General features: G+C 43.8%; 2 protein-coding genes across 2 annotated transcripts; one reads left to right on the plus strand and one right to left on the minus strand.

Annotated features, from left to right (window-relative positions):
- The first annotated feature begins 937 nt into the window (after window positions 1–937).
- Window positions 938–2,241, plus strand: LOC134350803 (histone H2A). The gene has a single exon (XM_063056504.1). The coding sequence runs from the start codon at window positions 969–971 to the stop codon at window positions 1,356–1,358; it is 390 nt and encodes a 129-aa protein (XP_062912574.1). The 5' UTR covers window positions 938–968; the 3' UTR covers window positions 1,359–2,241.
- Window positions 2,242–2,601: 360 nt separating this feature from the next.
- LOC134351171 (late histone H2B.L4-like) lies at window positions 2,602–6,622 on the minus strand. Its single transcript, XM_063057284.1, has 2 exons — window positions 6,572–6,622; window positions 2,602–3,600 (listed from the first exon to the last, which is right to left on the minus strand). Exons 1-2 carry the CDS (start codon window positions 6,620–6,622, stop codon window positions 3,238–3,240), a joined length of 414 nt encoding a protein of 137 aa, XP_062913354.1. The 3' UTR covers window positions 2,602–3,237.
- Between the last annotated feature and the right edge of the window lie 4,743 nt (window positions 6,623–11,365).

Genomic DNA, 11,365 nt, shown 5'->3' on the forward strand with positions numbered 1-11,365 from the left:
GAGCTTGGAAAAAGTGACACAACAGACTTTTAACATCATTAATCAGCGAGTTGTTTGTTATGTCTCTCCTCTCGCTGTGAAACAGGGACACCACTTTTTCCCTTAGGGAGAGAGAGAGAGAGATCTTGTGGTATGTCTAATTATGGGTGAACGAATAGTCTATGGGGTACTGCAACTCTGTCTTCATTGATGCTTTGCTGCATGCTTGAGTGCTCAGTGAAGAGTGCCGATGCTCTTTCACTGGTGGGAGAGGAGGTTCATTGCTTTGTTGCTGCTTGTGTGTGCCAGGGGGAGTTGGGGGGCTTTGGGGTTCTAATGTTTAACTGTCAATCATTCTTTGGGGACTCCTCTGTTTTCATGGATGTTTGTAAAGAAAAAGAATTTTAGTTTGTATATTATACACATTTCTCTGACATTAAATGTACCTATTGTAAACCCAGTGGCTCTATTAAATGTCATACACATTTTCTTAATATTTCACCAATACTTTTCTGCAAACGCTTCAATACTTCTGTTTCAGGAGATAATTTCAGGCTGTGAACTTCGTTTCATGAACTTTAATTCTGAATACTATTTGTTTACTTATTGTTTGCACGATTTGCTTTTTACACATTGGGTGTTTGAGAGTCTTTTTTAATGAGTTCTTCTGTGTTTCTTTGCTTTGTAACTGCCTCTAAGGAGATGAATTTCAAGGCTGTAAATAGGATACATACTTTGATAATAGATATACTTGGAAGTTTTTTTCTAATTTCATGTCCTTTTGGGGAGTGACAGTTATTTTTCGCGCTTCTTTTGCTGCCGTCTGATCATTGGAGAATCGGACAGCTCACTGATTGGGTGATTCCACATCACCAATCGGAGAAAGCATTGCACCACCAATCGTAAGTGTCCTTCCGCAATCCTCCAGAAGCTATAAAATTGGTGAATGCGGAAACATTTCCTCATTCTCTGCGAAGGAGTTTGCTGAGATGAGTGGACGAGGGAAAACAGGAAAGGCCAAGAGCAAGCCCAAGTCTCGCTCGTCCCGGGCCGGACTGCAGTTCCCGGTGGGCCGTGTTCACAGGCTCCTGAGAAAGGGTAACTATGCTGAGCGGGTGGGTGCCGGAGCCCCGGTCTATATGGCTGCTGTGCTCGAGTATCTGACGGCTGAAATCCTCGAGTTGGCCGGTAACGCGGCCCGGGACAACAAGAAGACCCGGATCATCCCCAGACACCTGCAGCTGGCCGTCCGCAACGACGAGGAGCTCAACAAGCTGCTGGGAGGGGTGACCATCGCTCAGGGCGGGGTGCTGCCCAATATCCAGGCCGTGTTGTTGCCCAAGAAAACGGGCGGGTCCACCAACCCCAAGGCCAAGTAAAGAGATAAAGCGACAATTTAAAAACCCAAAGGCTCTTTTCAGAGCCACTCAGATTGTCTGTGGAAGGGCTGAGCACCCGCTGGGTGAGTCTGGGGATTTCCGTTCTGGGTGTCTGCCACAGACTCGGTCGAAATCGCTTTTCCTCCCCTGAAGAAAAAACAAACTGCATTATTTCTCCTCGGAACACTCTCCTTCAACCCGGACTCCCTCCTACACCCGAATTGTCTCTTTTTATCGAAAATGTATTTTCTTCCGCCATCGTCAGCACTTCCGGGATGATTCCAGAGTGGCGCTTGAATAGAGGTAAAGCGCGCAATCTGATTGGTGAGTGAAAACGCCCAATCAGACGGCGGCCTCAGTCACCAATGAACAGGCGGCAGCAGGGAAAGACATCGTGTAATGTGTGCGTCCATAGCAAAATATTTTTATAGAACAGGCCAAAGCTAAATAAATGTGTGAATATGAGATGTTTCACGATCCTGATCCATTTAAACTATGTTGCCCAAAAGTTTAATATTCAAAGTTTATTTATCAAATATGTACACCGTACACAACCTTGAACTTCATCTTCTTATAGGCACCCATAAAGTAAGAAAACAATATAATCCATGAAAATCCACACACCGTCAAACTAGCAATGTGCAGAAGAGGGCAAATCGTGGAAATAATTTAAAATTAATACACAGGATACACAGAAATAATACATAGTAGAAACATAGAAAATAGGTGCAGGAGTAGGCCATTCGGCCCTTCGAGCCTGCACCGCCATTTATTATGATCATGGCTGATCATCCAACTCAGAACCCAGCCTTCCCTCCATACCCCCTGACCCCTGTAGCCACAAGGGCCATATCCAACTTCCTTTTAAACATAGCTAATGAACTGGCCTCAACAGTTTGCTGTGGCAGAGAATTCCACAGATTCACCACTCTCTGTGTGAAGAAGTTTTTCCTAATCTCGGTCCTGAAAGGCTTCCCCTCTATCCTCAAACTGTGACCCCTCGTTCTGGACCTCCCCAACATCGGGAACAATCTTCCCGCATCTAGCCTGTCCAATCCCTTTAGGATCTTATACGTTTCAATCAGATCCCCCCTCAATCTTCTAAATTCCAACGAGTACAAGCCCAGTTCATCCAGTCTTTCTTCATATGAAAGACCTGCCATCCCAGGAATCAATCTGGTGAACCTTCTTTGTACTCCCTCTATGGCAAAGATGTCTTTCCTCAGATTAGGGGACCAAAACTGCACACAATACTCCAGGTGTGGTCTCACCAAGGCCTTGTACAACTGCAGTAGTACTGTGCATGACCCGCAGAGTCCCCGAAAGTTAGTTCTGCGATATGGTGTACTCGTATTGAATTGCTGATCGATAGAAAACATGACAGTATTTTTTTATTATTTAAAAAGCATCACGTTATGAACGGCACGGAAACTGTGTTTGGGATTGCAACGTGAAGTTGTTTTGCGAAAGGATCGTGAATCTCAAGTAGATTCTGAATAGGATTCAGGACAGTTACATCGCCTAATGGCAGGTAATTAACCGCTATCACCGCAATTAAGCTGCATAGACAACAGCAAAAATCTACCCCGCAAGAATTAGCTCTTTGTGTAAAGTTGTGCATGAATGTCTGAAGATCAAACCAAGCTGATATAGGAAAGGTTAAGTCTCGGTGTCCGTACGTCGGGTAGGGAGAGAGACCCCAGCATGGAACAGGACGGACAGGTGGACCACCAACTGACATCACAATTGCTTCCAAACTGAAAATCTCCAAGGAATTGGTTGTTATGTTTCATTGTTGAAATATTGGAGAAATTCTTTCAGCGAGACATTGAGTGGCTGTTAAAAGAGCCGTTGTGTTTCGTCAGCACTCTGTGGAGTTTCACTTGGAGCTGGTGTACTTGGTCACCGCCTTTGTCCCTTCCGACACGGCGTGCTTGGCCAGCTCCCCGGGCAGCAACAGGCGCACGGCAGTCTGGATCTCCCGAGAAATGATGGTCGACGGCTTGTTGTAACGGGCTAGGCGGGAAGCTTCGCCTGCGATGCGGTCAGAATTGTTGTTCACGGTAGAGCTCATGATGCACATGGCCTTGGAGGAAATGCCTGTGCTGGGGTGAACCTGCTTCATCGCTTTGTAGATATAGATACCATTAGTCTCCCTCTTCGCTCTCTTGCGCTTCTTGCTGCCCTTGAACGCGGCTTTCTTGGCCCCTTCTTGGGAGCTTTCGCCAGAACAGGCATTTTTCTGTCGGTTTCAGTCCCAAAAATATTTGGAACCCACTCGGAATTTGGATTAAATAAGCAGTGCTCCCATCCTATGCAAATGAGGGATTCAGGAAAGCTAGTTGCTTGATAAAGTATCAAAAATATTCTTCGATTGAAACCTTTAGATTGAATGGAAGGCGCTTCATACAGGATTAACCACCCCGGTGTTGGTTTGTTCCAGTAGCTAGAACATTCTTGGACAAGAGACACTGCAGATGCTGGAAATTCGGAGCAACACACACAAAAATGCTGGAGACACTCAGCAGGTCAGGCAGCATCTATGGAGAGGAATAAGCAGTCGAGTCCCTTCATCAGGAATCATCATCAATACTCTGGGAACGGCTTCACCAACATCATGTACAAATGCAACATAATCTCCCAACTCCCACATCCATAGACAGTCCTGTGAAATTGAGAGTGATGGTGGAGGGCTGCTTTTCTGATTGGAAGCCTGTGACCAGTGGTAGACTACAGAGATCAGTGCTGTTTCCCTTCTTCTTGTCATCTACATCAACAATTTAGCTGAGAATGGGTGTAAGATTTGAATATTACACCAGACATAAAACTGGTAGTCATCTGGGGATGTGTAGGAGGCTGCAGGGGTGGTGAATTTAAGGAGTATAAAATCATGAGGTGTATAGATAGGGTCAATGGTCAGAGCTTTTCCCCAGGATAGAGGTGTCCAAACTAATGTGCATAGCCTTCAGGTGGAGGGATAACTTTTACTAGAAGAAGGTGGCAGGTATGTGGAATGAGCTGCCAGAGGAAGTGGTACAGGTGAGTACAATAAAGTGTTTAAAAGACAGTTTGACAGGTACATGGATAGGAAAGGTCAGAATGACATGGGTCAAATGTGAGGAAGTGAGACTGGTTCAGAGAGGCATCAATGAGATGGGCCAAAAGGCCTGTTTCCATACTGAGTATTTTTATGACTCCAGGCAGACAGGATACAGGTTTAAGGAGAGGAGTGTGTGATTTACAAGGGGCCTGAGGAAGAATTTCTTCCTTCACCCAGAGGGAGGTTCCAATCTGGAACGAACTGCCTGATGGGCTGGTGCGGGCAGGTATATAACCATATAACAATTACAGCACAGAAATAGGCCATCTCGGCCCTTTTAGTCCGTGCCGAACTCTAACTCTCACCTAGACCCACCGACCTGCACTCAGCCATAACCCTCCATTCCTTTCCTGTCCATATATCTATCCAATTTAACTTTAAATGACAACATCGAACCTGCCTCAACCACTTCTGCTGGAAGCTTGTCCCACACAGCTATCACAATTCACTTGGTTCATTTCTGATACCTCTCTCCCCTTTCTTGATCTCTCTGGAGACAAATTGCTGACCAACAGCTTTTATAAATCTACCAATTTGCAGTTACCTTGACTATACTCTGTCTCGGTAAAAATGCTATTCCCTTTTCCTAGTTCCTTCGAACCACTGCATCTGTTCCCAGGATGATACATTCCTTTCCAGGACACTCAGTAGGTTTACCAGCACTGGAAGGATATGTACAGATGATGTCTTGGCTATGGACTCTCCATCTGAATTCGAAGATAGAAAGGGGATAGTATAAAAAAGCAAAGGGGAGTGGTAGAGCAAATTCTAGTAACTGATTGATGGATCCAGGTGAGGAGGAATGATTGATGGATGAAGTAGGGAAGAGCAAAAATAGCAAAAGAAACCTGGAGGTGGAGGCAACGAAGAACTGAAGATGATGGAATCTGGTAAGAAAGGAAAGTCGAGCATGGAACAAAGTGACAGAGGTGTGGAGGTAAGATGCAACTAGTGGGAGGAATAAGCTGGTGGTGTGTAGGTGATGTGTGGCTATAGCGGGTGGAAGAGGGGAAAGAAACCAAGTGATGGGGCTTGTAGGAGGAATTGCGTAGATCAGGATGAGGGTGAAAATGGACAGGGGGAGCAGTTCACCACAAATACGAGAATTCAATCTTATTCATATTTTTTTTAAGTCTTTCTCCATTTCCCTTTCATAAAATAACACGTGTGATCTAAAATCAGCACATTGAGGATGCTAAGGTTTCCTCTGTTGTTGAACAACATCACCTCCTTTTTTAAGATAAAATTTTGATCCTTGAAGACAAAGCAATTGTGCAGGTGTTGAAACCTACTGAATTAAGAGAATAAAACACACACAATCAGCCTTGTATATAAAACCAATCCATGAAATGGAAGCCTTTCCTGAAGTATATTCCATGAGTCTTGTTCTGCTGTCAGTGCAAGTATGTTACAGAGATAAATAAAGCTCCTTCTCAATCTTTCTCCTTGGAAATAGATGAGAATATAAAAGCCTCACGTAATAGGATTAAAAGAAAGGAGTTTGTTGGGAACTAAAGAACTTAACAGCTGAACACACTGGAAAACATCCAAGCAGTGATGGCTGACCAAACCTGTCTGTGAGATAACCAACCATTAGCTTCAATTCTGCCACTGAATCTTTCAGTCATGGGCACAAATAAAGGAGGATTCTGAAAACTCCCATTCATTCCTCAATCCTACTTTATTTTACTTGTGCACAAGGAGAACAGCATGGCCCCTGTCACACACACTGTTCTGAGTTCTGAACAGGGAAACATTGTTTTTATTCAGAATTCATAGCAGTTACTGATACTGACCATTTGGTAAACTGTGTATGTTTGAATTCATGTCTTGCAAGATCAATTACCATTGACAATATGTGTTAAAATTCAATAGAAACCACAATCTAACAACTGCTGATACTTTGACATTAGTAAAGTAATTGTCCCTTAGTTGGTGTATGTTCCTTGAATTCTTCCATTACATTCTTATCTTGTCTCCAGTAAGCCAAAATGGCTCCTGTTTCCTCCTGTGAAAATGGAAGCTGCATTCATCAAAGACCTCACTTTCCTGGGCGGTCTGTACTTTATCTCCGATCCATCCTTGCCTGGACAAGAATTAACCTTTGCCTTGCCACAACTTCCAGAGTCAGCTGCTCGTTCGCTTTCTCTGAAACCACTTCCATCCTGACAGTTCCGTAGCTCTAACCTTCAAAAGAATCATAAAGCTGTAGAATTGTAAAATCAAAAGTGATGACACAGAAGTAGGCTACTCTGCCCATCATATGAGTGCTGGTTAAAAAGGAGCTACTTCACTTAATTTATTTAACACTTCCAGCACTAGATCAATGGCCTTAATGGTCACAGCACTTAAAGTCCACAACCCATCCTTTTCGATATGAGATGAGAGCTTCCACCTCTACCACATTTTCAGGCAGTGAATCCCATGACACAGCCACCCTCAGAATGAAAAAAAAAACTCCTTGCTTCCTTTCTAATCCTTCCACTGAGCGCATAAGTCTATGTCCCCCTTGATTTTGATCCTACGTTTAAGGAAAATAGGTCTTCCTTATTCACTTTCTGCAGAATCCTTTTAATTTTGGACTTCTATTAATTCTCTCCTTAGCCTCTTCTGTTCCAAAGGAAGTGACCCTGGCTAATACAATGTATTTTTTCAGCACTTAAACTTTCCATTTCTGATAACATCCACCTAAATCTCCTCTGCAGTGCAATTGTGTTTCTTGCAAAGTGGTGTATGACTGTGCACAGAAATCAAGCTGTGCCTTAATCCTTGGTATTATAAGTTCCAGCATGCTGCTACTTCCCTTTATGATACTTTATGCTGCTTTTTGTAAAGGAAAGCATCCTCTTTGCCTTTGTACCCAGTTTATCATCTTCCTGTTCTGCTATGTTTAATGATTTGTAAACATGAACTTCAAGGCCACTCTCATGAATTGTATCATCCTTTGCCTTGTTGCAGATTCTCATACTTCACGTTCCTCTAGATTAAATTCTGAGATAAGATTTTGACCTGAAACATGGACAATTTATTCCCAGCCCCCACAGATCCTGCTTGACCTGCTAAAGTCCTCCAACAGAATGTTTGCTGCTTAACATTGTGTAAGTTGCATTAATTGTTGATTGATATGTGCCACGTGGTAGATTTTGTTTACTAATTTATATGTGAGGCCCCTTGAAATATTTTACAATATGAATGACAAAGTCTGGAAATAATCTGTCAGTTTTGAAGGGCATGGGCAGGTTGAGTAGAGAAAGCTATGGCAGATGGAAATGTGACCTTCGGCCCAAGGGAGATGGATCTATGGGACCAGCATGAAGGAGAGAATGGGGTGATTTTTCTCCTCCAAATGCCATGAAAATCAGATGGCGGTACATGGCACAGGTTCCCTTAAGCTGTGTACTGTCATTGGTGCTCACTGGTTAAACTCTTGGCTCATCTTTTCTAGACATGACTTGCGTTATTCTGAATAGTCATGTCATTCACAGTACTCACCTCTTGATCTTCACAGCATAACCTCTTCCCAATCTTACATCCAATATCGGCCCTCAAAAATTAGGGTATAGTTAATGTCGAAACATAAGCAATGAAATAAGCTACCTTCAAAAAGTTTGCAAAGGTTGGACAGGTTCCACACATCCATTTGGACTTGAGGGATGGATCTGAGAGTAATTAAGGCACAGAACCACTCTAAGTGGAGAACAACTGCAATGGATTCAGTACTTTGGAAATTAGAGCAAAAAAATGAGTGTAGCAGGATCAGTTTGACAAAATTACCATGGCACTTCAGCTCATATTGAACTATTAACAATTTAATATCCAGTATGCTGAAGTTTTTATTCAAATGGAATGCAATATTAGGATTACAGTAGATTAGAAAGAGACATGGAAAACTGGTAAACACACTGCAGACTCACACAAAATGCTGGAGGAACTCAGCACTATCTATGGAAAAGAGAGACCTGTCGATGTCTCTGACCAAGACACTTCATCAGGACTGGAAAGGAAGGGGAGAAGTCAGAGTAAGGTGGTGGGGAGAGGGGAGGAAGATGTACAAGGTGGCAGGTGATAGGGGAAACTGGGAGAGGGGGAGTGGGTGAAGTAAAGAGCTGGGAAGTTGATTGGTGAAAGAGATAAAGGACTGGAGAAGGTAGGAATCTGATAGGAGAGGCTTGAAGACCACGGAAGAAAGCAAAGGGATAGGGGACTCTATAGTTAGGGGATCAGACAAGCATCTCTGTGGACGCAGGAAAGAAACACAGGTGGTAGTTTGCCTCCCAGGTGCCAGGGTCCGGGATGTTTTTGATCACATCCATGATATCTTGAAGTGGGAAGGTGAACAGTCAGAGGTTGTGGTACATATTGGTACCAATGACATAGGTAAAAAAAGGAAGGAGGTCCTGAAAACAGACTACAGGGAGTTAGGAAGGAAGCAGAGAAGCAGGACCACAAGGGTAGTAATCTCGGGATTGCTGCCTGCCCCATGCGACAGTGAGTACAGGAATAGAGTGAGGTGGAGGATAAATGTATGGTTCAGGGATTGGTGCAGGGGGCAGGGATTCATATTTCTGGATCATTGGGACCTCTTTTGGAGCAGATGTGACCTGTACAAAAAGGACGGGTTGCACTTGAATCCGAAGGGGACCAATATCCTGGCAAGGAGGTTTGCTAAGGCTATTGGGAAGAGTTTAAACTAGAATTGCTGGGAGAGTGGAAACTGAACTGAAGAGATGGAGGAAGGAATGATTGGCTTTTTAATGCAAGAAGCATCATGAACAAAGCAGATGAGCTTTGAGCATAGATCAGTACTTGGAACTGTGATGTTGTGGCCCTTACAGAGACTTGAATGGCTCAGGGGCAGGAATGGCCTCTTAGATGTTTCAGACAGGACAGGGAGGGAGACAGAAGAGGTGGGACATGGCACTGCTGATCAGAGATACTGTCACGGCTGCAGAAAAGGAGGAACTCATGGAGGGATTGTCTCCTGAGTCTCCGTGGGTGTACGTTAGGAACAGGAAGGGGTTAATAACTCTACTGGATGTTTTTACAGACCACCCAACAGTAACAGGGACATAGAAGATCAGATAGGGAGACAGATTCTGGAAAAGTGTAATAAAAACAGGGTTGTTGTGGTGGGAGATTTTGATTTCCCAAATATTGATTGGCGTCTCCCTCGAGCAAGGAGTTCAAATCGGGTGGAGTTTGTTATGTGTGTTCAAGAAGGTTTCCTGACAAAATATGTAGATAAGCCTACGAGAGGAGAGGCTGTACTTGATCTGCATTGGGAAATGAACCTGGGCAGGTGTCAGATCTCTCAGTGGGAGAGCATTTTGGAGATAGTGATCACAATTCTATCTCCTTTACCATAGCATTGGAGAGGGATAGGGACAGACAAGTTAGGAAAACACCTAATTGGAGTAAGGGGAAAAATGAAGCTATCAGGCAGGAACTTGGAAGCATAAATTGGGAACAGATGTTCTCAGAGAAATGTACAGCAGAAATGTGGCAAATATTCAGGGGATATTTGTGTGGCGTTCTGCACAGGTACATTCCAATGAGACAGGGAAAGGATGGCAGGGTACAGGAACTGTGGTGTACAAAGGCAATTGAAAATCTAGTCAAGAAGAAAAGAAAAGCTTATGAAAGATTCAAAAAGCTAGGTAAAGTTAGAGATCTAGAAAATTATAAGTCTAGCAGGAAGGAGCTTAAGAATGAAATTAGGAGAGCCAGAAGGGGCCATGAGAAGGCCTTGGCAGACAGGATTAAGGAAACCCCAAAGGGAGGGGAGGGAGGGAACGTTGAATCAGACCATGAGAGGCTTGCGTCGGGCATTTTCATGCCTTACAAGGCGCAGATTGGAAGTCTATGTGGGACAGCACTCCTCACACACCCCCAAGGCATTCTACAAGTATGTGAAGAGCAAGAGGATAAGACGTGAGAGAATGGGACCTATCAAGTGTGACAGTGGAAAAGTGTGTATGGAACAGGAGGAGATAGCAGAGGTACTTAATGAGTACTTTGCTTCAGTATTCCCTACAGAAAAGGACCTTGGCGATTGTAGGGATGACTTACAATGGACTGAAAAGCTTGAGCATATAGACATTAACAAAGAGGATGTGTTGAAGCTTTTGGAAAGCATCAAATTGGATAAATCACTGGGACCATACAAGATATACCCCAGGCTACTGTGGGAAGTGAGGGACGAGATTGCTGAGCCTCTGCCAATGATCTTCGCATCATCAATGGAGACAGGAGAGAATCCAGAGGATTGGAGGTTTGTGGATATTGTTCCCTCATTCAAGAAAGGGAGTAGAGATAGCCCAGGAAATTATAGACCAGTGAGTCTTACTTCAGTGGTTGGTAAGTTGATGGAAAGATCCTGAGAGGCAGGATTTATAAACATTTGGAGAGGCATAATATGATTAGGAATAGTCAGCATGGCTTTTTCAAAGGCAGGGTGTGCCTTACAAGCCTGATTGAATTTTTTGAGGATGTGACTAAACACTTTGATGAAAGTAGAGCAACAGATGTAAGTGTATATGTGTAGCCCTCAGGCTTGATTAACTCGCATTGGTCTAGGGGAAGCAGCCATTGGCCCTTCCAAACTGGGTAATCATGTTTGTGTGGATGCTGTGTGATGTACCCCAGTACAATCCCACATCACAAAATTTCAGCCAGTACACAGTATGCAATTAAAGGACTACACTTCATAACTCTTACTTCGGCTCTGTGGTTAGTAGAGAAACAAATTATAAAAGAAAAGGGCGCCACATTTATTAAATAGTTTGTGCACAGTAAATCGGTGGAGCTCACGCAGTAGGTATTCCTCTACAAATGACCTCTGCCAAAATGTCGCCGACACTCGGACCCCCGGATTCTAGTCTCCGCCATCCGGTCATTTCCCAGCGCT

Source organism: Mobula hypostoma, chromosome 8, assembly GCF_963921235.1.
Source record: "Mobula hypostoma chromosome 8, sMobHyp1.1, whole genome shotgun sequence".
NCBI classification, from domain to species: Eukaryota; Metazoa; Chordata; class Chondrichthyes; order Myliobatiformes; family Myliobatidae; genus Mobula; species Mobula hypostoma.